This window comes from Panthera pardus, unplaced genomic scaffold (assembly GCF_024362965.1).
Source record: "Panthera pardus isolate Hobbes unplaced genomic scaffold, ASM2436296v1 HiC_scaffold_24, whole genome shotgun sequence".
Classification (NCBI taxonomy): domain Eukaryota; kingdom Metazoa; phylum Chordata; class Mammalia; order Carnivora; family Felidae; genus Panthera; species Panthera pardus.
The window spans coordinates 100,467,293-100,494,753 of NW_026526810.1; the positions used below are offsets into that span (position 1 = coordinate 100,467,293).

Consider the following 27,461-nt stretch of genomic DNA (forward strand, 5'->3'; position numbering starts at 1 on the left):
GTGGGGTGGGGTATAGGACGGTTCAGAGGTTCAGGGAAGGAGTCTCATGTGTCGCTGTAGAGCTGTCTGCGGAATTCCCAAATGTTTTGGGGTATGAAACTGTGTTTTGTGGAATAGAAACATATCTGAGGTCTCCTAACAGATGGGACCTTGCTTAACTGTATAAAAAGGTTTTAAAATATTAATCATCTACTTATCTGGTCAAAAATGGAGGACTCTGGTTATTTAACTATATTCCCCATGAGGCACTCAAAGACTTAGTTCATTTTAAATAAAGCGCTTTGAGATATCCCTGATAATGTAAATTGAAACTTTACCTGCCCCAGGTGGTTTTTTGTTTGTTTTTTGTTTTTGTTTTGCTTTTTGCTTGTTTGTTTTTTGAATACTGTGTGCCTACCAATGCCAGATATTAAGACTCCTTTGGAAGAAGATAATCTTGTTGGACAGAAGGGAGGTGAGTTTATGGAATATGGGAAGGCTTGGGGCATTGAATTTAATCTCCTGTAATTCGTATGTTTAGGTTGATCAGTTTGTAGTAAAGTACTAAGAAAGGTATTGTTTAAAATAACCTCATCCATGCATATCCGGGGTTGTCAACATTTTACATTTTATTTTAAATTGTTTCCTTCAGGATAATTCATTGTTTATGGTTTTTCAAACAATATTTAAGAAAGTAAGAGCCCATTTTTAAAAAGTGGGGGAGGTGTTTTAAATGTTTTTTTACTAATAAAAACTGATCTGTAGCCTTAGTATCTTGTGTGTTTGTGTTTCATTAGAGAGGTGCTATTTAAAGAGGGTGCTCAAGTCTTTTGGTCCTATGGATGCTTAATAACCATAAACTGGTGATTCTCCACAGAGGGGAGCAGGCTTGGGGGGGGTGGGTGGTGAAGTGGCTGCCTGTAATGTTTATCACCAAGGGCAATGCATTTTAAAAAGTTCAGAAACATCCTATAATTAGCCTCACAAGTAGACTAGGACTCTGTTAAGTCAAATCTGTTTTTTTTTGAGATCTTTGAAACATTAAAACATTAAGAAAAACATTAAGGTCCTTTTCAGTATTTCTTGTTTATATTTTTTGCTCTTTGAAACAAATTGTTTTTAATGTTCTCCACACAACTATGTGTCATATACACAGCGATGACAAACTCTTTACTAGGAGCACTGAACAGCTGTGGGGTGAGCCATTATAAGCTGTGTCCTGATTTTGCAGTCTGCTGGTAGAATATTGAAAGCAAAACCAAAGTGAAGGATTAACAGTACAAATCAGAGGGGCTAGCACAGCTTGGGTGGGTGCTATGCCTCTTCCCAGGCGGATTCAGCTGCAAATATTTGCCACCCCTGTGAACTTACATGGCACTACACCTTTAGCTTTCTTTCTTACTTTACTTCTTGTTGTATGTGTGGTTTTTTCTTTTGTTTTAATTTTATATATTTTTTTAAATTTACATTCAAATTAGTTAGCATCTAGTGCAACAATGATTTCAGGAGTAGATTCCTTAATGCCCCTTTCCCATTTAGCCCATCCCCCCTCCCACAACCCCTCCGGTAACCCTCTGTTTGTTCTCCATATTTAAGAGTCTCTCATGTTTTGTCCCTCTCCCTGTTTTTATATTATTTTTGTTTCCCTTCCCTTATGTTCATCTGTTTTGTATCTTAAAGTCCTCTTACGAGTGAAGTCATATGATATTTGTCTTTCTCTGACTGGCTAATTTCGCTTATCATAATACCCTCCAGTTCCATCCACGTAGTTGCAAATGGCAAGATTTCATTCTTCTTGTTTGCTGAGTAATACCACATTGTATATGTATATACCACATCTTCTTTACCATTCATTCATCCATCAATGGACATTTGGACTCTTTGCATACTTTGGCTATTGTTGATAGTGCTGCTGTAAACGTTGGGATGCATGTGTCCCTTTGAAACAGCACACCTGTATCCTTTGGATAACTACCTAGTAGTGCAACTGATGGGTGGTAGGGTAGTTCTATTTTTACTTTTTTAAGAAACCTCCATACTGTGTTCCAAAATGGCTGCACCAGCTTGCATTCCCACCAACAATGCAAAAGAGATCCTCTTTTTCTGCATCCTTGCCAACATCTGTTGTTGCCTGAGTTGTTAATGTTAGCCATTCTGACAGGTGTGACGTGGTATCTCAATATGGTTTTGATTTGTATTTCCCTGATGATGAGTGATGTTGAGCATTTTTTCATGTGTCGGTTGGCCATCTGGATGTCCTCTTTGGAGAAGTGTCTATTCATGTCTTTTGCCCATTTCTTCACTGGATTATTTGTTTTTTGGATGTTGAGTTTGGTAAGTTCTTTATTGATTTTGGATCCTAAACCTTTATCTGATATGTCGTTTGCAAATATCTTCTCCTATTCTGTCGGTTGCCTTTTAGTTTTGCTGATTGTTTCCTTCTCTGTGCAGAAGCTTTTTATTTTGATGAGGTCCCAGTAGTTCATTTTTGCTTTTCTTTCCCTTGCCTCTGGAGACGTGTTGAGTAAGAAGTTGCTGCGGCCAAGATCAAAGAAGTTTTTGTTTCCTTTCTCCCTGAGGATTTTGATGGCTTCCTGTTTTACATTTGGGTCTCTCATCCATTTTGAGTTTATTTTTGTGTATGGTGTAAGAAAGTGGTCCAGGTTCATTCTTCTGCATGTCACTGCCCAGTTTTCCCAGCACCACTTGCTGAAGAGACTGTCTTTATTCCATTGGATAGTCTTTCCTGCTTTGTCAAAGATTAGTTGGCCATACGTTTGTGGGTCCATTTCTGGGTTCTTTATTCTGTTCCATTGATCTCAGTGTCTGTTCTTGTGCCAGTACCATACCATCTTGATGATTACAGCTTTGTAGTATAGTTTGAAGTCCGGGATTGTGATGCCTCCTGCTTTGGTTTTCTTTTTCAAGATTGCTTTGGCTGTTCGGGGTCTTTTCTGGTTCCATACAAATTTTAGGATTATTTGTTCTAGCTCTGTGAAGAATGCTGGTGTTATTCTGGTAGGTATTGCACTGAATATGTAGATTGCTTTGGGTAGTATTGACATATTAACAATATTTGTTCTTCCTATCCAGGAGCATGGAATCTTTTTCCATTTTTTTGTGTCTTCAGTTTCTTTCATAAGCTTTCTATAGTTTTCAGTGTATAGATTTTTCACCTCTTTGGTTAGATTTATTCCTAGGTATTTTATAGGTTTTGGTGCAGTTGTAAATGGGATAAATTCCTTGATTTCTCATTCTGTTGCTTCATTGTTGGTGAGTAGGAATGCAACTGAGTTCTGTGCATTGATTTTATATCCTGCAACTTTGCTGAATTCATGAATCAGTTCTAGCAGTATTTTGGTGAACTATAGACCAATTTCCCTGATGAACATGGATGCAAAAATCCTCAACAAGATATTAGCCAACCAGCTCCACCAATACATTAAAAAAAATTATTCACCACAACCAAGTGGGATTTACACCTGGGATGCAGGGCTGGTTTAATATCTGCAAAACAATTAATGTGATTCATCACATCAATAAAAGAAAGGACAAGAACCATATGATCCTCTCAATAGATGCAGAGAAAGCATTTGATAAAATACAGCATCCTTTCTTGATAAAAAAACCCTCAAGAAAGTAGGGATAGAAGGATCAGATCTCGAGATCATAAAAGCCATATATGAATGACCCAACGCTAATATCATCCTCAATGGGGAAAAACTGAGAAATTTCCCGCTAAGGTCAGGAACAAGACAGGGATGTTCACTCTCGCCAGTGTTATTCAACATAGTATTGGAAGTCTTAGCCTCTGCAATCAGACAACATAAAGGAATAAAAGGCATCCAAATCAGCCAGGAGGAGGTCAAACTTGCACTCTTCACAGATGACATGATACTCTATGTGTTTTTGGGTTTTTTTAATCTTCCTTGATCATTCATGCATGTCTCATCTCCCCTACAAAAATTCTTAATTCCTTTGGAGCATGATTCCATCGGATTGATAATTTGTTCCTTAAAAACTTCCACTCTGTTTGCACAAAGACAACTCACATATGATTAAAGGTGGGAGAGGATCTCCTATGATGAGGGAACCAGAGAAGAATTATGATCAGAGAAACAGAATGGGGAAAACAAGACTGTTTTCTAGTCCTTGCAGTGAAATCCATTCATTCAGTGAACAACAACCGAGGGCTGAGTGAGTCCAAGGTGTTTGCTATGTTCCAACTGTTTGTTTCCCCTCAAATTCATATGCTGAAACCTAACCTCCAAGATGATAGTATTAGGAGGTAGGTAGGGCCTTTGGGCAGTGATTAGATCATGAGGGTAGACCCTGAAAGGGATTCATGCTCCTACAAGAGAGGTTCCAGAGAGCTCTTTTTCCCCTTTGGCTGTGTGAGGATTCAATGAGAAATCAGCAGTCTGCAACTGGAACAGGGTTCTTGCCAGCCTCCAGAACTGTAAGGAGTAGATGTTTGTTGTTTATAAGCTACCCAGCTTATGGTATTTGTTACAGCAGCATGAACAGACTCGGACAATTGTTACTATAAGACCTGTTGGTGATTCAAATATTCTAGAATGTAGTGCCTGCCATCAAGAGTATGGTTAATTCCCATTCTATGAGCTACTCACATTCAACTGTAATTGGGAAAAACACAACTGAAAGCTAAACAGAATGTTTTGGCCATTTAAGATGTTCTAAGTCACCATTACCTTTCCTTTTCATGAATTGTTTGTAGCTTGATAATCTGAATCCAGACTATACTGCTCCCCACAAGAACCTCAAATTCGGCCTCTGAAAAACTAACTGTGCTCCAAATGGTTCATCATATGTTCTCCAAATAGCTCCCATCCTGTGTTCCCTGCTCAGTGAATGGCACCACACAGTCTCCCAAACCAGAACCCCAGAGGTCATTTGTCACAATCTTATCCACCACATCCAGTCCGATTCAGTTCTTTTCTTTCCTTACATTTTCACTATGAACATGTACAAAACTTTGAGCATGTACAAAAGTAAAGAGAGTAGTATAATGGTACCCAAGTCTCTGCCATTGGGTTCCCTAGGAAGTGGACTCTGAGATGGACATCGCAGGTCATGTCTTAGGGAGTGCTTTAAGGAACAACACAAGGAAACGAAAACGCAGAAGGGGGTAGAGGAAGAACCTGAGTTGAGATGCAGTCCCAACAAAGATCTTCAGCAGCCATATGGGAGCTCTGGCCCTGGGATAGTCCTTGAGAGTTGTCCCAAGTCACAGAGAGGGCCAGAGCCTTTTCATCCCTACACTGGATCAGTCATTGGATGGGGGAGTTATGCCTTTAAATCCATCTCCAGGAAAATGGCAGTAATAGTAGCTCTGTGGACTTGCTCTCCAGTGAAAGTACAACTGGCGAGAATTTTTTTTAAATACCATTTAAAGTTTCTTGAAACTGTCTGAAGAGAATACAGCAGATGAAGGAATTTTTATTCAAGAAAATATACTAAATCTTGTTAAGAACATCAGGAGTTAGTGACCCTTGAGACGGGATCTGCTGCCTCTCCCATCCTGCTCAGTATGACAGAAGCTCAACTCCCTCTAAGGGGCTCCCTCTTTTGCTAGATCCCAGTAAAGGGGTATGTCATCTCTCTGGGAGGGCCAGGCTGCTAGCATTTCTCATCTTTAGATTCATGTTGCAAAAGCTAAATTTCAGGTAAGTATGGCCTAGAGATTGGGGAGATGAGAACCCCTTTCCTTTCAGGCACCATTCATTGGACAGAGGCTCTATCCCAGGTGCTGCAGTCCAAAAGTGCTGTGATCCCAATCACTTTCACCCCAGCTCACATGTAAACTGGGAAGTTCCATGCCAGCAGAAGCAGCCTGAGAAGAATAGAAACTGCCTCCTCCCAGAGCCCTGCTCCTAAAGCAGAGGTATCATTCTGAGGGAAGTGGGCCATTGTCCCCATCCTCAGCTCCACAGCAGTGGCTCAGAGATTTTGCCCAGGGGGAGAGAAAATCCATTAGAATGGAGAACTCAGAAGCTCTCCCAAAAGAAAGGGCTTTATTTGGAAGAGTGTGAGAAAATTCAAACTCAAAGGTGCTCTTGAAAACAACAGATATTTTGGTGGTAAATAATTAAGAGGAGGCTGGTAGCTCCATGGCAGCAACAAGTTAAACTGCAGGCTAACTAGTTTACCAGAGAAATCCAGGGAAAGAGACAACTAAGAGGAGCCCTCTTGGGATCAGAACAAACCTCAAAAACTACCTCTAAAGGAGCCCAAATGTGATTGGATTAGACTCTGGAGCAATTCATGCCCCAGCACACTCAAAAACAGTGGAGCAATCAATAGGCAATTGGGGTAGCCTAATAGCTGGGTGTGATACCAACAGAGTCAGGCTCTTTAACAGAGAGCTCTGGAAAAGAGACAGCCAAAGAAAGCCTTGGTAAAACCACTGTGATCCCAGGCAAGTGTGTGCATAGCCAGGGCTGTACCCTCTGAAGAGCTACTTAGGCTCTTAAGTGGCCTTAAGAGGGAAATGGACTTCACTAAAATAGTCTAATCAGGTAAGTAAACAAATAAAGAAAGAAACCCCCAAAACAGCAAGCCCCGTGGGAAAGGGGGAGCAACAGGTATTCAGAATTGCTACAATAAATTATATATACTAACAGTAATGTAAATATTCTGGCATCGTAACAACAGGTACAGAGCCACACAATTGTGTATTGGCTTCAGTTAGCCCTGCACACTTAGTATGTGACAGAAGTGACTTTTTAGATCATTAGGGAAAGGATGGATTATTCAGTTGGAGGTGCTAGGAAATTACACATATGGAAAATACATATACATGCATATATATATATTTACATATATATGCAAAAAAAAGTGAAATTGGATCCTTAACCCATACCATACATAGAAATCATTTTTATTTTTATTTTTATTTTTTAACGTTTATTTATTTTTGAGACAGGGAGAGACAGAGCATGAACAGGGGAGGGTCAGAGAGAGAGGGAGACACAGAATCTGAAGCAGGCTCCAGGCTATGAGCTGTCAGCACAGAGCCCGACGCGGGGCTCGAACTCACAAACTGCGAGATCATGACCTGAGCTGAAGTCGGCCACTTAACCGACTGAGCCACCCAGGTGCCCCTAGAAATCATTTTTAGACGGATACAGTGAATTAACAGTGAAAGGCAATACTTTAAGACTTTTGGTATAAAATTGTGGCAGCAATGTTGGCAGTTCGACAAAGATTAAGTACCTCTTCCACAGATTGGAGTTGTGAGGAAGAGTTTGCCCAGTCAGGGACAACATTTCTCAGGTCTCTTTGCCTCTGGGTGGGCCCATGTGACTAACTTTTGGCCAACGGGATATGGACTGAAATGGTGTACCCCAGTGCTTCTCAAACTATCTGTGGTAATGGAAAATTTCTCTCCAATTGTGGACCAGTGCTTTTGTAAATGGAAAAAAGAAATAAATTACCAGAAGACTGAGATTTAAAAAGTCATGTCATATGCAGTCCCACTTTTTATTATTAGATTTAACAGACATAAAATTACTTTGCCAGATTGCTAGTAAGTGTTTGCAAATACTTACTCTTAATTTCTATACTAAAGAGTGATGGAGAGGTAATAGTTTGTAGACCAGCAGAGGTCAGCAGACCACCTTTGAGGGTGTACCACTTCCAGGCATGGCCCATAAAGTCTCTCATGCAGTCTTTCACATCCTCTTTCTTTCCCTGTCTACAGACTAGATGTCAGGGCTCAGCGTGCTCTTGAAAACCAATGACTGGAGACAGCAGAGGCTTCATCAGTCTGGGTCCCTGGATGACTTCTTGGTGCAGAACCCTTCCCATCCCAACTTGCCATTAATTGAATTTAATGGGAAAGAAAAATAAATTTCATTTATGTTAAGCCACACATATATATATATAGTGTATATATATATGTATATATATGTACATATATATGTATATATATGTATATATATAGTGTATATGTATATACATATATACATATATAGTGTATATATGTATATACATACATATATAGTGTATATGTATATATATACATATGTATGTATATATATGTATATGTATATACGTACATATGTATATATGTGTATATATATATATATATATATATATATATACTGCTGTAATGTGTAAGTAGAATTGTCATATTTGACAAAGAAAAATAAAGGACGTCCTTTAAAATACAGTTAAACTGTATTTAAGATAAACAAGGAATAACTTTTAAATATTTATTTATTTTTGAGAAAGAGCACAAGTGCGGTAGGAGCAGAGAAGGAGAGAAGGAGACAGAATCTGAAGCAGGCTCCAGGCCCTGAGCTGTCAGTACAGAACGCAACAAGGGGCTTGAACCCACAAACTATGAGATCATGACCTGAGCTGAAGTCGGACGCAAAAGAATGAGAAGCAAAACAAGGTAGTTGTTACCATGGTAGTGGTAAAGGCAGGGGAATAAATTAGAGGAGGAGTTCACAGATGAATGTGACAGACTTGTTCCTGTTCCTGTTCCTCCACAGGTAGAAGGTACACAAATGTTCACTTCATTGTTATGCTTATCTTAGACATGTTACATAAGGTTTTCTGTATACATAAATATTACATAAATTTTTTTAAAAAGATCAATGATCAGGAAAGTTAACTGAGTTGAACGTCCATCTACAGTTGGTCTAATGCTTTCCATTATATTGGCATACCACTCCTAAAGAATAAAAATAGCATGCCCTGCAATCTGAAAATGGTGAGAAGTCCAGCATACTACTCCATATCCAGCTCCAGGGAGTAAGAGGTGGAGGATACACAGAGTGCCAATTAAGCCAAATAATCGATAAATATGTACTTTCTGCCAAGTACTATGCCAGATTATTATGAACATAGGGGTGTGAGCGGCGGTGGGGAGATGTTCACAAGTTTCTCAATTTGTGGTTGCAGAAGACTGCAATGGTTACAAGGAGAGACACACATTGAACACTATACTATGTGGTTGTAAACTATGAGAGAATAAGTGGAGTTCATTTCCTAGTAAAAGGTCTTCTTTAGATACTGTTTCCACGAAGAATTAGGTGGAAGATGGGACCTGTTCTTGCCTAATTATAAAAGTTGACTTCTGTGACTCCAGGATCACTTTAATGTTTATTTTTGATATAAAGACAAAGTGCCAGCGGGAGAAGGGCAGTGAGAGAGGGAGACACAGAATCTCAAGCAGGCTCCAGGTTCTGAGCTGTTAGCACAGAGCAGGATGAGGGGCTCGAACTCACAAACCCCCGAGATTATAACCTGAACCGAAGTCAGGGGCTTAACTGAGCCACCCAGGCGCCCCCAGGGTCACTTTAAAGGAAAGTAAGGGTAAAGCCAATTTACATAAGCTAGCCTAATGCAGACCTAAAATCCTGCTTGGGCTCACACGACTCCTGAAATAGAAACTTCTTCAATGAAATTGAGAGAACTGACCTTAGCCCTCTATCTTTAAGCAGATCAGAGCAGGTACGGGCACACATCCACTCATGCGCAAGAAGCAAAACCCACAATTCGCACCAGTCCGGCTAGAGGCGGAGCTAAAGGGGCCGGATAAGGCAAGTACGTCAAGCACAGGGGGCGGGACGTCCGGCTTCGGTTTCCTGGGCGACAGCCGCCGGCTGGTCCGCGCGTGGTCTAGGGGCTTTTGCAGGCATGGGGACTCCTGCAGGCCTGCAGACTGACTGCGAGGCGCTGCTCAGCCGCTTCCAGGAGACCGATAGCGTGCGCTTCGAGGACTTCACGGAGCTCTGGAGGAGCATGAAATTCGGGACCATCTTCTGGTGGGTGTTTCTAGTCCGCTACCCTCGCATCACTCCCTGCTCAGAGGCGGAGTAGGAAGCTTTTTTCTTCCCCAAAGCGCTGCTGCTCCTGGGAAGGGCTGAGGAAGGCTGCAGCCCCTGCACGCTGCCCCCAGCTCTCCCGGGCCTTCTTCCTGGGCAGTTTCATTGGCTTCGTCTGTGTCCTTTTGCGGCCTCCCGCCGAGTATGTATTTCTGCCTGGCCACCCTTCTAAACCGCCTTCTCCATCTCCTCTGCCTCACCCTGGCCCAGGTGGTGGCCCATCATTTGCCCTCCTCCAGCCTTGTTCTCCTAAAGCCCCTTGTTTAAAAACAAAACAAACACCCAAGCAAAGACAGAACGCTGCACGACTGAATTCGTTTTTCATACAACCACAGTTGTCTTTCTAGAGTGCTTGTCCTTCCCCTGCTTACCACTCCAGTGGTTTGCACTGTCCTTAGGATAAAGCTCACCGTCTCTCATCTGCCTGGCAACACCCTCCCTGACTGGCCTCAGCCCATCTCTGCAGCTTCATCTGCCGTTCCATCGTCTTGCTCCAGGCCTCCTGTGGTCCTCTTCAAGCTTTACTGGGCCTGGAGCTTTCCCCCCAGTTCCTTCTGCCAGACCACCTTTTTCTAAACTCAGATTAATCTCAAATGAACAGTGTTTCAGGGAAGCCTTCCTTTGCCCTTCTAGAGTAAGTCAGGCGTTTATACTGGGTTTTTCCCCAGAGCATTATGCTGCTTTTATCTCTCGACTTAGCACAGGTTATTTTCAGCGTGTAGTTCAAAAGGTGGTAGAGTATAGCGGTTAAGAGCAAGCAGATTACAGAGCTGGACTGCCTGAATTTGAATCACAGCCCAAAGAGTAACTCCGACTTCGGGCAAATTACTTGCCTGAACTTCCATATCCATAGCATGGAGACTGTAATACCTCTTACTGCAGTCATGAGTGTTAAATGAGCTAATACGTGTTAAGGGCACCCTTCATTGCCTTGTAAATATTCACTTATTATTATTATTGTTGCTTTAAAGTTTTCCTTCCACTAGACAGAGCTCTGTGAGGACAGTGACTGGATAAGTTTGATATTCATTAGCATAACACACACAATATTGAAAAAGCTAAATGATTGGCTGAATGAATTCTTGTGATTAAGACTGTGTTTTCCTGAATCAGAAGTAAAAGTTCTCTTTGTTTCAATGTAATAATTACCTGTGTAGTTTGTACATTGCGGGGGATGGAGGATAGAGAGCTATTTATTGTACCGTTAATGAAAGGAACTAATTTTTTTAATGGCTACTAAATGTAATACATTTATAGCTTAATGTATTTAATCCGTAGAACAACTTTGAAAAGCAGGTACATAATTATCCTTGTTTTATGGAAGGGGAAATTGAGGCTTAAGGAGGTTAAGTAATCTCCGTGGTCACACAGCAAGTAGGTGGTAAAGCAGATATTGGAAAATATTGCGGGGGTTACCTCCATATATTTAGCTAAGGAGGAAAAATTAAAATGAGAAAAAAAGTAGACACTACTTGAGTAGTGGTGATGTTTCTTCAGCAGTTGCTTTGGTTGCTAATACTACAGTATTTTGCATTCTTTTAGTGTATTTATTATTTGAAGATCCCAGGCTTTGGGAGTATAGTGAAGTCTGCTTTTCTACCCTGCTCCTTCTTTACTTTGGTGAGCTTTGTCCTGCAGAATTGGGAGGAGGGTGTGGGTTATATTGTATTGTGGTTCTTTAACTTTTTCACCTAGGTGTCTCAAGGACTAATGAGGTGTAGAGTATATCCCTGAGAGTATTGGGGAAAATCTCCGTTGCATATTAGAAGGCATATAACTTTTGTATTTTATTCTGTAACATAACCATGGTTATTTTAATTTTTAAAAATGTTTTAAATTCTTAACCAGGAATAATTTGTAGCCCCTCCCCCTTTGCTCCCCTATTCAGCAAGTAAAGTTGATGCCTTAGGAAGATGCATCCTGTTTACCGAGGGCATGTCTATTCCTCAGTGTAAGAAGCACAGCAGAAAAGTAAGTTTTTGTGCTTGAATTGTGAAAGGATCAGATGTGGAATGCCCATCCAGTTTCTAGTAGCTGCTAGAATATACCTCTTCTAATTTGTGTTCATTACTGGTTTACTTAGAGTCATAATATATTTTCTCTTTGTTTTCTAGTGGTAGAATGAGAAATTTAGAAAAGAACATGTTTACAAAAGAAGCATTAGCTTTGTCTTGGCAATATTTTTTACCGCCCTACACCTTCCAGATCAGAGTTGGTGCTTTGTATCTGCTGTATGGATTATATAACACCCAACTGTGTCAACCAAAACAAAAGGTAATACTTGTTGTTTTCCCTCAGCAGAAATAGGAAACAGGTACAATATTTTTACAACAAACTGATTTAAATAGGAATGCCAATGTTTCTAAATTAAAATACATTAATGAAAAAAGATATACCTTTAGTAACTTTTTTACTCTCTTGTTTGTAGATTAGAGTTGCCCTGAAAGATTGGGATGAAGTCTTAAAATTTCAGCAAGATTTGATAAATGCACAACATTTTGATGCAGCTTATATTTTTAGGAAACTACGACTAGACAAAGCATTTCACTTTACAGCAATGCCCAAATTGGTATGTTATCTAAAATAGATTGTTTTTCAAAATGAGAAATTATGCTTCATTGTTCATAAAGTACCTCAGTCTCTATAAAGTGGAAAGAATATTATATAATTTCCAATACAATTAGAACAGTGTCTTAAAATAGGAGAAAATGCTTTCTGATTACTTTTTTTTGCAAACAAAAATTTAGTCTCTGCTTTTAAATACAGTGTGTTTCTAGATGCCATCTGTTAAGTAAATTGTTAGAATAGGAAATGAGATTTGGCATTTGCCATTTGTTTATTCCTTTATTCAGACATCAGAGAGGTTACTGAAAGAAGACCAAGGAATTTTAAAGTCAGTTGGTGAAGAATTAATGTCCACTAATAAAATATGTTTCTTCAGTCTTATGATACTTGAAATATTAGATTAAAAGAGCACCAGGTCCTAATTCTGGATCTGACATCAGCTGGCCAATCATGTAACTTCTCTATCATTTGAATTTATAAGCATGTGGCATGGCATCTTAAAGGCTATTTTATTTTATTATTTTTTTAAATACTTTATTTTATCTATCTATCTATCTATCTATCTATCTATCTATCAAAGAGGGCACAAGTGAGTGAGGGACAGAGAGAGAGGGAGAGAGAAAGAATCCCACGCAGGCTCCACACTGTCAGCCTGGCCAAATTGGGCTCGAGCTCCCCTGAAGTGGGGCTCAAGCTCACCTGGTTTGGGGCTTAAACTCATGAACTGTGAGATCATGACCTGAGCTGAAGTTGGATGCTTACCCGACTGAACCACCCAGGTGCCCCTTAAAGGTTATTTTAAAAGTCTAATAGTCTTTGGAAAATGGATTATCTAAAAAAATATCCTTTAAAAGACATTCATTATCACATAGCTATCATATAGAATGAAGAAGAAAATTCAACGAGCTGAAGTTACAGAAGAATTTAAGGACCCAAATGATCGTGTAATGAAACTTATCACTTCTGATGTGTTAGAGGTAAATTTGTTTTTTATGCTCTTGAAATTAAAAAAAAATGTTTTATTGTTAACTATATATCGAAGTTTTACCTTCATCTAGGGATACTGAAATTTTTTCTAATGATTTGAACCAATCATAGAACGCTTATTGTTTCTCTAAAGTATCAGATGTAATACACTCTAAATATATGAACATTTATGGAATAAATCTTGAAACTCTGTGAGAAGCAAAAAATATAGAAGACTGCCCTTGGACTTGGGATGTTTAGATTCAAATAATGAAGCCACCATTTATGTTTGATTTTAAATAGGTCATAAAACAAGAATTTAAAGTGACTTAATTTTTATTTTTTAACACTATGTATCTATTTCCTAAGTTGCTTTTTATAATGCTTATTTTAAAAGCCATTGAAAACAATTTAAAGCTGTTCTGATAAAACAAAAATATGAAATCAAGATTTATGGATAAGAGGCATAGTCTTAAAGCAGCTTTACCATCTAATGTATTTTGGTATTTTATTTGAGTTGTCAGTATTGAGAAAAATCATCTTTCACATGAATAAGTAGTGAGGCTCCCAGAATTTTACATGCATGGAATAGCACTGCCCTGAGTTTGAAACAAAACCCATTTTTGGTTGTGGACTGATATGGTGGTAGAAAGTTAATTTTTTGTCAACATACCTTCTTAAACATGGTTTTTGATTTTACATTCTTTTAAGAATTAAAGGTTCTGAAGGTGTTGAAATACAGGTTCCTTTGTTTGAAAATATTGTCTATGTCAGCAAACAGGTATGGAAGATTTTATATTTTATTTTTTTAAGTTTATTTTTATTTTGAGAGAGAGTATGAGTGGGGTAAGGGCAGAGAGAGAGGGAAGGAGAGAATCCCAAGCCAGTGCCACACTTAGCATGGAGCCCGATGTGGGGCTCGATCTCACGACCATGAGAACATGACCTGAGCCGAAATCAAGAATTGGATGCTTAACCGACTGAGCCACCCAGGTTACCCTGAAAGATTTTAGAGAACAGAGCTGGGGTGATCAAAGGCATATCCTTTTAGGGTGATTGGGGAGGAGGGTCCAAAGGGCCAAGGTATGGAATGCCTATTCCTAGAAGCTTCTATGTGAAGTCATCGTGATTTTTTGTAGGGTCTTTAACTTGCCACAGACCTGCTTTAAGAGCCTTTTCCCTCTGTTGACTCTGTTCATCCTGTCCTTGTGCAGTCTTTCACCTGTTCTCATAATAATCCTTACATTTAATACTTCCCTACGTTGCTTCTCCTGCCTGCAAATGCTATTAAGCCTACATGTCAGCAGACCTGAATTTGGGTCATGATTCAGCTACTCATTAGTTCTAGCTTTGTGGTTAAGGATGCATAATAAAATGAAGAGACTAGGATATTGAATCAGAACTTCTGATTTTTGTTGAGTCCCTTTGTTGTATACCTGAAACTAATATAACACTGTATGTTTACTATACTGGAATTAAAAAAAAAAAAAAAGGTATATGGGGAAAAAGAAACTTTTGATTTTGAATTATAACTCTATTACTTAAATATGACCTTAAGCCAGTCATTTCTTTGTTTCTTTACTTCTACAATTATAATATAGTAGTGGCTATCATGTGTTGCGTGTTCAGCACGTGCCAGGAACTATTAGGTGTTTTATGTCTGTTATCTCACTAATGATCATAGTAACCCTGCAAAGGAGGTGGTATTTTCCTGATTTCAAAAACAAGGAAACTGAGGTTCAGAGAAGGTAAGTAATTTGCATAAAGTAGGGTACAGTAAGGTACAGACACTGGATTTGAATGTCCAAGCCTATAAGGCTCCAAGGTGCATGTACTTTCTTTTATTTCTTAATCCTTTAACTTTGTATGTTGCTTTACATTTTATAGAACATGCCCACTTGTATAAGCTCACTTAATATAGTTTACAGTGGGCTAGATGGCATCACTTAATTTTATACAAAGGTGGAATGTGATTCTCAGACTGAGGGATTTGCTCAAGGTCACAGTCTAGCAAATGACAGAACTCAGCCTCAAAACTGGGTCCAGCTAGTGGTCTTTCCTCTGTATTTTATTGCATGTAGTAAAATAATGGAATTCAGCACACTGCAAGCTGTACAAAGTTAGGGGCTCCCCATGTCTGGACAGTGTTCTCCTTTGAAGGTCCTGCATGGGTGAGCACTCAGCACTGCCCAGCAGCTCGTGATTGTTTGAACAGATCCCTGTCAATGCCATCAAAACCTACTGGAAATGAATTGAGTAGCCTAACTTGGGGATGACTCGGGTGTTGCAGTGGTCATCTGTGATGGGAGTGTCAGTCGTTCTCTGCTGCTCTTTGAGCCAAGTCTCAATACTGGCTTTATCTGATTTCTGAAGTCTACCTGTAATGTGCTATCTTTCCCTTACCCCATAGACCTGCCCAACTGGCTGGAGGTTTCTGGGGAAGAAGGTCTAAGTGATGCCTCAAATGTTGTCATAAATTGCCTTCTATTTCTTTTAATCGTGGATCTTACTAGTGAAGTAATGATGGAGCTTATGGGGACAGGCACAGAGGCTTTGAGGTTTGTGAAGATTAGTGGATCTCTGTGGAGACCATTAATAAAGTTGTACTATTTGGGTTGTATGATTATATTGTTTTCAATATACTGTAGCTTATTATTCTTTATCAACTTAGTCACTTGGGAGTGTCATTTTATTTTGTGTTGGTTTTGCCTTTAAGTTTCTCCCAAAAATTGAACTGAAAGATTCATCTTTTCACTTTTAGGAAATGCTGAATGTTCACGATCATTATCAGAACATGAAACATATAATTTCAGGTGATAAATCCAATCCCGACAAAGCCCTCAGCTTGATAAAGGATGATTTTTTTGACAATATTAAGAACATAGTTTTAGAGCATCAGCAGTGGCACAAAGACAGAAAGGTATGTGACCGCTTGTTTAATATATCACTGTTGTATTTGCATTCTACACTAATGGCTAGACAGGGATGATGAGGTTGAGAGGCAGTTTAGTTGAGTGGCTACATTCTCCTGGAGTTAAGATTTCGAGGGCTTTACTTTTCTAGGTCTGGCTTTGCCAGTTATCCGCTATGTAATGCTATTTAACCTTACAAACAGATTTTGTATGTCATTATATATATATATATATTTACACAATTATTAATAATAATTCTATAATACGTATTAAATAACATACATTATATATAATATCTATCTAACTTTAGAGGAATAAGTAATCTTGGTATACCATAGATTTATTCCAATCTTTATAATTTAGCATTTTCTAGAGGTTGCACACTGGCGGTCTTTGGGCCAAATCCTACACACAGGTGTGGTTTGTTTGACACAGTGTTGATCCTAAAATTGTTTTAAAATGTCAAAATAATTACTGGCACTTAAATATTTGTGGACTTCAGTTAAAATTCCAGACATCCAGCTTCTGTTAAAAATCAGTGGTTTGTAATAGTGGTCCCACTTTTGTGCATGGCAACAGACTGCTAGACCTGAGTGGTGGCTTTTTCCATTGTGAGAGGGCATGCTCTGCCTGCCTTGATTTATCCATTTACAGATCTCATCAGCACAGTTTAGTTTTACACAGTTTTACAGATTTTCAGTTTAGTTTTCTGATCCAGATACTGACGCTGGAGCTGCCCATATTCCACAGTAACCTTTTCACCTAGAGAAACTTTTTACCCTGGAAACCTCATGGCCAGCCTTGCTGAATTTAGCTTTGAAATCACCACTCCATCTTATTTTAGTAAATACTTTTAGGAAAAAATAAAAGTAAAACATAAGCAATTTCTGATGACTTATTATGTGTCTGATAATGTATTAGTGTTTTCATAAATGCTAGATGGGAATTATTATTTTATATATTGTCTTTCAGAAAGATTGGTTGCCAGTTTTTGGCTTTTCATTATATAAAGGGATTTGGCTCAAAACTTAATTTTAGAAAAGATAAAGAAAGTGATCAGATGACAGTCTTGAGAAGAAGGAAAGAGTTTGCTTCCTCTACCCACATTTATTTTAATGAGAGACAGCACAGTTTAGAATGTTTGAATACTTCAAGTGTTACAAATGGGTTACACAAATGACCTAGGCAATCAATGTAAAAATCTATCGGAGTACTTTCTTATTGCCCTTTTTTTATACTGCTTCTTTTTTTATAGCACCCTCTTTGAGTAAACTCTCTACTTAGCATTACTAAGACCTCTGAATACCTGAAGGAAAGGAGAATAAACCAATTTTCTTACTACTATATGAAATGCATGTTTTCCTTCCTTAGGAGGATTTAGGCATTTTATTGATGATTTTTAGTACTATTCTGAAACCTAACCTTGATCTTAATTTAATGTCAGGTGGTGAACCGTGCAGTAATACGGTGAAATGATCGTTTAGTTTTGCAGTAATTAAAAAAATAAATGATTCTCATTGCTCTGAAATTATTTGCAATTGATTTTTAGTTAATTTGAATTGTAAATGTGTATATATAACTTTTGTGCTCTTCCAGAATCCATCCTTAAAATCAAAAGTTAAAGATGGAGAAGAAAAGAGAGAAGGAAATTCACAAGAATCAGAGGTCAGAGAAATTCACTATCTGATTGTTTGCGGGGCAATAGTTTGGTTAGTTTGTTTTCATTTTCTGTGTGGTTCTGTATACAAGTATTATGTATACAAGTGATTCTGTGTACAGGTATTATGACCCTTGGTATTAAAATAATTATCTCAGACAATCCTGAAACATCAGCTCTATGAAAAGTTAGTCTGTTTTTTCCTGGAAACCTTGTGGAAGACCACAAGTGTAAATTGGGAGTGAGGATGTTAAGAGTTTTTGCAGGGAAAGGGGAGAATGATGGTGGAAGGTGCTCTTAGTCCTTACACAGGCAGAGTAGGGTTTTTGAAATATGTCTTTTCTGACTTCCTGTCCTACTTTCAGCCAGTGTAGAGCTCTAGCTACTGTTTATTGCTTCCTGCCTCCAGGGTTTTCGTCCAATTTCGTGGATGAGACAGGAGTCATTTTGGGGCATAGGCAGAAGAGGAGGCAGATGAGGAGGGAGTGGCCTGATCACCAAGGCTTTCATTCATATAATCTTCCTTAAATCCTGAATTTCAACAGTCAGTAGCTATGGAGATGGTGTTGTGGACCTGCTATGAGAATGTTGTCTGTGTTTATATGTCTTTGGTCAATGTATGTCCAAAAAATGTTAATTTCTTTTTACCGTATCTTCTATCTCCAATCTTATTTCTGATAAATACCTGGGTATTCATAATTTCTTTTAATGTTTATGTGTTTTAACTTTTTCTCCTTCTTGTTTATTTTTTATCCAGAGATGTGAAAGGGCAGAATCCTTAGCGAGAATAAAATCAAAGGCCTTTTCAGTTGTTGTTCAGGTAAGTTCTTTCTTTCTTTCTTTCTTTCTTTCTTTCTTTCTTTCTTTCTTTTTCTTTTTTTTTATTTTTTTAACATTTATTTTTTTATTTTTTATTTTTTCAATATATGAAATTTATTGTCAAATTGGTTTCCATACAACACCCAGTGCTCATCCCAAAAGGTGCCCTCCTCAATACCCATCACCCACCCTCCCACCCCCCCATCAACCCTCAGTTTGTTCTGTTTTTAAGAGTCTCTTATGCTTTGGCTCTCTCCCACTCTAACCTCTTTTTTTTTTTTCCTTCCCCTCCCCCATGGGTTTCTGTTAAGTTTCTCAGGATCCACATAAGAGTGAAACCATATGGTATCTGTCTTTCTCAGTATGGCTTATTTCACTTAGCATCACACTCTCCAGTTCCATCCATGTTGCTACAAAGGGCCATATTTCGTTCTTTCTCATTGCCCTGTAGTACTCCATTGTGTATATAAACCACAATTTCTTTATCCATTCATCAGTTGATGGACATTTAGGCTCTTTCCATAATTTGGCTATTGTTGAGAGTGCTGCTATAAACATTGGGGTACAAGTGCCCCTATGCATCAGTACTCCTGTATCCCTTGGGTAAATTCCTAGGAGTGCTATTGCTGGGTCATAGGGTAGTTCTATTTTTAATTTTTTGAGGAACCTCCACACTGTTTTCCAGAGTGGCTGCACCAATTTGCATTCCCACCAACAGTGCAAGAGGGTTCCCGTTTCTCCATATCCTCGCCAGCATCTGTAGTCTCCTGATTTGTTCATTTTGGCCACTCTGACTGGCGTGAGGTGATATCTGAGTGTGGTTTTGATTTGTATTTCCCTGATGAGGAGTGACATTGAGCATCTTTTCATGTGCCTGTTGGCCATCTGGATGTCTTCTTTAGAGAAGTGTCTATTCGTGTTTTCTGCCCATTTCTTCACTGGGTTATTTGTTTTTTGGGTGTGGAGTTTGGTGAGCTCTTTATAATAGATTTTGGATACTAGCCCTTTGTCTGATATGTCATTTACAAATATCATTTCCCATTCTCTTGGTTGCCTTTTAGTTTTGTTGGTTGTTTCCTTTGCTGTGCAGAAGCTTTTTATCTTCATAAGGTCCCAGTAGTTCATTTTTGCTTTTAATTCCCTTGCCTTTGGGGATGTGTCAAGTAAGAAATTGCTACAACTGAGGTCAGAGAGATCTTTTCCTGCTTTCTCCTCTAGGGTTTTGATGGTTTCCTGCCTCACATTCAGGTCCTTTATCCATTTTGAGTTTATTTTTGTGAATGGTGTGAGAAAGTGGTCTAGTTTCAATCTTCTGCATGTTGCTGTCCAGTTCTCCCAGCACCATTTGTTAAAGAGACTGTCATTTTTCCATTGGATATTCTTTCCTGCTTTGTCAAAGATTAGTTGGCCATACTTTTGTGGGTCTAGTTCTGGGGATTCTATTCTATTCCATTGGTCTATGTGTCTGTTTTTATGCCAATACCATGCTGTCTTGATTACAGCTTTGTAGTAGAGGCTAAAGTCTGGGATTGTGATGCCTCCTGCTTTGGTCTTCTTCTTCAAAATTACTTTGGCTATTCGGGGCCTTTTGTGGTTCCATATGAATTTTAGGATTGCTTGTTCTAGTTTTGAGAAGAATGCTGGTGCAATTTTGATTGGGATTGCATTGAATGTGTAGATAGCTTTGGGTAGTATTGACATTTTGACAATATTTATTCTTCCAATCCATGAGCAGGGAATGTTTTTCCATTTCTTTATATCTTCTTCAATTTCCTTCATAAGCTTTCTATAGTTTTCAGCATACAGATCTTTTACATCTTTGGTTAGATTTATTCCTAGGTATTTTATGCTTCTTGGTGCAATTGTGAATGGGATCAGTTTCTTTATTTGTCTTTCTGTTGCTTCATTATTAGTGTCTAAGAATGCAACTGATTTCTGTACATTGATTTTATATCCTGCAACTTTGCTAAATTCATGTGTCAGTTCTAGCAGACTTCTGGTGGAGTCTATCGGATTTTCCATGTATAATATCATGTTATCTGCAAAAAGTGAAAGCTTGACTTCATCTTTGCCAATTTTGATGCCTTTGATTTCCTTTTGTTGTCTGATTGCTGATGCTAGAACTTCCAACACTATGTTAAACAACAGCGGTGAGAGTGGGCATCCCTATCCTGTTCCTGATCTCAGGGAAAAAGCTCTCAGTTTTTCCCCATTAAGGATGATGTTAGCTGTGAGCTTTTCATAAATGGCTTTTATGATCTTTAAGTATGTTCCTTCTATCCCGACTTTCTCAAGGGTTTTTATTAAGAAAGGTTGCTGAATTTTGTCAAAGGCCTTTTCTGCATCGATTGACAGGATCATATGGTTCTTATCTTTTCTTTTATTAATGTGATGTATCACATTGATTGATTTGCGAATGTTGAACCAGCCCTGCATCCCAGGAATGAATCCCACTTGATCATGGTGAATAATTCTTTTTATATGCTGTTGAATTCGATTTGCTAGTATCTTATTGAGGATTTTTGCATCCATATTCATCAGGGATATTGGCCTGTAGTTCTCTTTTTTTACTGGGTCTCTGTCTGGTTTAGGAATCAAAGTAATACTGGCTTCATAGAATGAGTCTGGAAGTTTTCCTTCCCTTTCTATTTTTTGGAATAGCTTGAGAAGGATAGGTATTATCTCTGGTTTAAACGTCTGGTAGAACTCCCCTGGGAAGCCATCTGGTCCTGGACTCTTATTTGTTGGGAGATTTTTGATAACTGATTCAATTTCTTCGCTGGTTATGGGTCTGTTCAAGCTTTCTATTTCCTCCTGATTGAGTTTTGGAAGAGTGTGGGTGTTTAGGAATTTGTCCATTTCTTCCAGGTTGTCCAGTTTGTTGGCATATAATTTTTCATAGTATTCCCTGATAATTGCTTGTATCTCTGGGGGATTGGTTGTAATAATTCCATTTTCATTCATGATTTTATCTATTTGGGTCATCTCCCTTTTCTTTTTGAGAAGCCTGGCTAGAGGTTTGTCAATTTTGTTTATTTTTTCAAAAAACCAACTCGTGGTTTCATTGATCTGCTCTACAGTTTTTTTAGATTCTGTATTGTTTATTTCTGCTCTGATCTTTATTATTTCTCTTCTTCTGCTGGGTTTAGGCTGTCTTTGCTGTTCTGCTTCTATTTCCTTTAGGTGTGCTGTTAGATTTTGTATTTGGGATTTTCCTTGTTTCTTGAGATAGGCCTGGATTGCAATGTATTTTCCTCTCAGGACTGCCTTCGCTGCATCCCAAAGCATTTGGATTGTTGTATTTTCATTTTCGTTTGTTTCCATATATTTTTAAATTTCTTCTCTAATTGCCTGGTGGACTCATTCATTCTTTAGTAGGGTGTTCTTTAACCTCCGTGCTTTTGGAGGTTTTCCAGGCTTTTTCCTGTGGTTGATTTCAGGCTTCATAGCATTGTGGTCTGAAAGTATGCATGGTATGATGTCAATTCTTGTATACTTATGAAGGGCTGTTTTGTGACCCAGTATGTGATCTATCTTGGAGAATGTTCCATGTGCACTCGAGAAGAAAGTATATTCTATTGCTTTGGGATGCAGAGTTCTATATATCTCAAGTCCATCTGATCCAATGTATCATTCAGGGCCCTTGCTTCTTTATTGACTGTGTGTCTAGATGATCTATCCATTTCTGTAAGTGAAGTGTTAAAGTCCCCTGCAATTACCACATTCTTATCAATAAGGTTGCTTATCTTTGTGAGTAGTTGTTTTATATATTTGGGGGCTCCCGTATTCGGCGCATAGACATTTATAATTGTTAGCTCTTCCTGATGGATAGACCCTTTAATTATTATATAATGCCCTTCTTCATCTCTTGTTACAGCCTTTAAAGTCTAGTTTATCTGATATAAGTCTGGCTACTCCAGCTTTCTTTTGACTTCCAGTAGCATGATAGATAGTTCTCCATCCCCGCACTTTCAATCTGAAGGTGTCCTCAGGTCTAAAATGAGTCTTTTGTAGACAGCAAACACATGGGTCTTTTTTTTTAATCCATTCTGATACCCTATGTCTTTTGGTTGGCACATTTAGTCCATTTACGCTCAGTGTTATTGTAGAAAGATATGGGTTTAGATTCATTGTGTTGTCTGTAGGTTTCATGCTTGTAGCAATGTCTCTGGTAGTTTGTCTCACAGGATCCCCCTTAGGATCTCTTGTAGGGCTGGCTTAGTGGTGACGAATTCCTTCAGTTTTTGTTTGTTTGGGAAGACCTTTATCTCTCCTTCTATTTTAAATGACAGACTTGCTGGACAAAGGATTCTCGGCTGCATATTTTTTCTGTTCATCATATTGAAGATCTCCTGCCATTCCTTTCTGGCCTGCCAAGTTTCAGTAGAGAGATCCGTCATGAGTCTTATCAGTCTCCCTTTATATGTTAGAGCACGTTTATCCCTAGCTGCTTTCAGAATTTTCTCTTTATCCTTGTATTTTGCCAGTTTCACTATGATATGTCGTGCAGAAGATTGATTCAAGTTACGTCTGAAGGGAGTTCTCTGTGCCTCTTGGATTTCAATGCCTTTTTCCTTCCCCAGTTCAGGGAAGTTCTCAGCTATTATTTCTTCAAGTACACCTTCAGCACCTTTCCCTCTCTTCCTCCTCTGGGATACCAATTATGCATATATTATTTCTCTTTAGTGCATCACTTAGTTCTCTAATTTTCCCCTCTAAAAATCCCCTGGATTTTTTTATCTCTTTTTCTCAGCTTCCTCTTTTTCCATAATTTTATCTTCTAATTCACCTATTCTCTCCTCTGCCTCTTCAATCCGAGCCGTGGTTGTCTCCATTTTATTTTGCAGTTCATTTATAGCATTTTTTAGCTCCTCCTGACTTTTCCTTAGTCCCTTGATCTCTGTAGCAATAGATTCTCTGCTCTCCTCTATACTGTTTTCAAGCCCAGCGATTAATTTTATGACTATTATTCTAAATTCACTTTCTGTTATATTGTTTAAATCGTTTTTGATCAGTTCGTTAGCTGTTGCTATTTCCTGGAGTTTCTTTTGAGGCGAATTCTTCTGTTTCATCACTTTGGATAGTCCCTGGAGTGGTGCGGAACTGCGGGGCACTTCCCCTGTGCTGTCTTGAATAACTTGTGTTGGTGGGCAGGGTTGCAGTCAGACCTGATGTCTGCCCCCAGTCCACTGCTGGGGCCACAGTCAGACTGGCGTGTACCTTCTCTTCCCCTCTCCTTGGGGTGGGATTCACTGTTGGGTGGCGTGGCCTGTCTGGGCTACTTGCACACTGCCAGGCTTGTGGTGCTGGGGATCTGGCGTATTAGCTGGGTGGATCGGCAAGGTGCACAGGGGCAGGAGGGGCAGGCTCAGCTCGCTTATCCTTCGGTGATCCACTTTGGGAGGGGCCCTGCGGCACTGGGAGGGAGTTAGACCCGCCGCTGGAGGGATGGATCCGCAGAAGCACAGCGTTGGATGTTTGTGTGGTGCAAGCAAATTCCCTGGCAGGAACTGGTTCCCTTTGGGATTTTGGCTGGGGGATAGGTGAGGGAGATGGCGCTGGTGAGCGCCTTTGTTCCCCGCCAAGCTGAGCTCTGTTGTCCTGGGCTGAACAACTCTCCCTCCCGTTGTCCTCCAGCCTTCCCGCTCTCCGAGCAGAGCTGTTAGCTTATAACCTTCCAGATGTCAAGTCCCACTTGCTGTCAGAACACACTCCGTCCGGCCCCTCCGCTTTTGCCAGCCAGACTTGGGGGCTCTGCTTGGCCGGCGGGCTGCCCCTCCGCCCCGGCTCCCTCCCACAAGTCCGTGTAGTGCGCACCGCCTCTCCGCCCTCCTTACCCCCTTCCGTGGGCCTCTTGTCTGCGCTTGGCTCCAGAGAATCCATTCTGCTAGTCTTTTGGCGGTTTTCTGGGTTATTTAGGCAGGTGTAGGTGGAATCTGGGTGATCAGCATGACGTGGTGAGCCCAGCGTCCTCCTACGCCGCCATCTTCCCCTCTCACCCCTTAACATTTATTTTTGAGAGAGAGAGACAGAGTGCAAGCAGGGAAGAGGCAGAGAGAGAGGGAGACACAGAATCCAAAGCAGGCTCCAGGCTCTGAGCTGTCAGCACAGAGCACTACGTGGGGCTCCAACTCATGAACTGTGAGATCATGACCGGAGCCAACTTCGGACGCTTAACCAACTGAGCCACCCAGGCGCCACAATACATGTATGTAGTTTAAAAAGTCTAATACTACTACAGAGCTCATATAACCCAGCAGTCTCCTGCTCCACGGCTTCCACCCCAGAATTCCTAATCCATCTTTAACTTTTTCTCTTTCAGTTATCTTTTCTGGTGTTTACTTGGAATTTTGACACTGTTGTTTGTTATTGTCTTCCAGCTTTTGATATTCTTGATCATGGAAGGTTTTAGGACTTTCTATCCCTGGAATTTTGAAATTTCATGATAATGTAACTTGGTGTGGGTCTTTTTTTTCCCCATCACTGCCCTTGGCTTTCAGGGCAGGCATTCTTTTAATCTGATAGCCTTCAGTTATGAGGAGTTTTTTATATTGTTTCTTTGATAGTATTTTTGCTGCATTCTTGCTTCTTCTCTTGAATTTTCATTTTCTTATTTTTGTTTTCTGTTTTCAACCCATTCCCAGGAAGACTGCCTAAACTTTGTCTTCTGATCCATTATTTGAATTGTTTATTTCTGCTGACCTTTTTTTATTGCTAAGATTTTTTTTCTTCTCTGAATCTTTTCTTACTTAAAAAAAAATTTTTTTCTGGAGGCACTGTCTTTATCTTTTATCTGTTTGAGGATGCTACAGTGTTTTGAAGTTTCCTCCTTTCTCCCTAGAGTTCCTATTTTTGTTTATTTTGATCTCTTTCATTTTGGTGGCTTTGTTGAAACATTTGAAGAGCCTTAGATCATATTTAAGAGTGGTCATATAGAGCTACAACTTTTAGCCTCAGTATTTCTTTTCCTTGGATCTGGTCATTTTTACCAGACAGCTTGTCTGCAGGAAGGAGAGGTAAATAAACCAGGCTGCCAATGTTTTGGGAGCCTACAGAGAGAGTCCCTCAAGAGGCTTACTGTTCCTTATGCAGATTTCACCTAACTCCTGGGTTGTCAGTGAGAGACTCTGTCCCCTTCTTCTATTACACCATTCCTCAACCCTGCAGCTTAGCCTCTCCAGAGAGCAAGCCTCCTGTTTTCTGCAGGAGGTCAGTTGTTGAGTTTTGAGGTTGGGAAACAGGACACAATTACTTCTGTAGATTTTCAGCCTATCTGCCATTTTTGTTGTCCCATTTCTTTTTTTTTTTTTTTTTTTTTTTAATGTTTATTTAGTTTTGAGAGAGAGAGGGACACAAAGTGTGAGTAGGGGAGGGGCAGAAAGAGAGGGAGACACAGAATGCAAAGCAGGCTCCAGGCTCTAAGCTGTCAGCATAGAGCCTGATGCAAGGCTCCAACTCATGAAGTGTGAGATCATGACCTGAGCCAAAGTCAGACACTTAACCAACTGAGCCACCTAAGCGCCCCTTTGTTGTCCCATTTCTGATGACTAATTCCTGATCCACTTGGATCAGCTTGCTTTCTAGTAACTTCCTCAATATAGGCAGTTAGATTTCAAATTTCTTCATTCACTTCAATCAGCTACCACTCACTGTTTCTACTGCTAAAATTTTTTTAGCAGCTGCATTGTTTTCTGTTAGCTCTGTTTTGTGAATTTATTCATTTTTAGCTTCTTACTTTCATGTTAGTGGCATTTTAGGAGAGAGCACTGATAAACTTATGTGCTCAATCCCATATTTTTTCCTTTCTTCATGAATCCAAGAATGTCTGTATTCTGTGGGAAATTACTATCATTTTCTAGTTGTAGAAATGAAAAGGAATAAAAAAAGTTAAAAGTGACTGTAGATTTGTTAAGTGTTACATATAGGTATCTCACAGTAAATTGAGTACAAAATATTGTTGAACGAAGAACAATAAATTAATTAATCCAAATTGTTTTAAACCAGAACTGTTTCCATATAATATAGTGCTAATTGATATTTAATGTGTATCTTTAGACATAATGAAATACTTTTTAAAAGTTATTAAAGAATTAAATTATAATTCCCATAAAGTGTTAATAGAGTGTGTCATAGCATAGCTGCAGATTTTTTCTTTATTGAGACACAATTAACATATAATGCATGATAGTTTTTAAACAATTGTTAATACCTGCACTGCATACATGGCATTAACTGAAAACTCCTGTGAGAACTCTGCTTAAGCAAGTAAGGGAATTCATTGACTGATGAAACTAAAATGTCCTTGCACTGTCCCTCCATTTCTTACCTGCTGTGTTGCTTTTACTGTCTTCAAGTGTTCTTCCTGACAGCCCTCTTTGCTGTGGTGCCAGCTTTAGGTTCAATAGAAAGGGAGAATTTTCCTTCCTGATAGTTAACTAGAACTCTAAAATGGAGAGTTATTTCTCCATTTTATTATTCTGGCCATGATAGAGATCACATGCCCAAAATCAGTGGCCATGGGAATGTGAAACTTTTGACTAGGTCAGCGGCACATACCTGGAACCAGGCATAAAGTAGTTCCACTCAAAACATATGGTGGTAACTAGGGAACATAAGTGTTATTAGAAGAGAGGAAAAATAGGTTATTAGACAGTAAAAAACAGTACTCATCCTTTACACCTGTTTCCCAGCCATGCAACTACA

The 27,461-nt window shown here is 39.3% G+C and overlaps 1 protein-coding gene across 3 annotated transcripts in view; it reads left to right on the forward strand.

The window, feature by feature from the left end:
* The first annotated feature begins 20 nt into the window (after positions 1-20).
* SNAPC1 (small nuclear RNA activating complex polypeptide 1) overlaps positions 21-27,461 on the forward strand; it is a 42,602-nt gene continuing 15,161 nt past the window's right edge. The window contains exons 1-8 of one of the 3 annotated variants that reach the window (XM_019451606.2): positions 9,671-9,779; positions 11,728-11,810; positions 11,954-12,113; positions 12,268-12,408; positions 13,277-13,381; positions 16,132-16,290; positions 17,879-17,947; positions 18,697-18,759. In XM_019451606.2, the coding sequence (XP_019307151.2) occupies positions 11,961-12,113; positions 12,268-12,408; positions 13,277-13,381; positions 16,132-16,290; positions 17,879-17,947; positions 18,697-18,759 (690 nt within the window). In that variant the 5' untranslated portion in view covers positions 9,671-9,779; positions 11,728-11,810; positions 11,954-11,960. Of the gene's footprint in view, positions 455-9,566; positions 9,780-11,727; positions 11,811-11,953; positions 12,114-12,267; positions 12,409-13,276; positions 13,382-16,131; positions 16,291-17,878; positions 17,948-18,696; positions 18,760-27,461 lie in introns of those variants that run through there. The other 2 variants (XM_019451608.2, XM_019451605.2) reach the window with 2 other exon arrangements.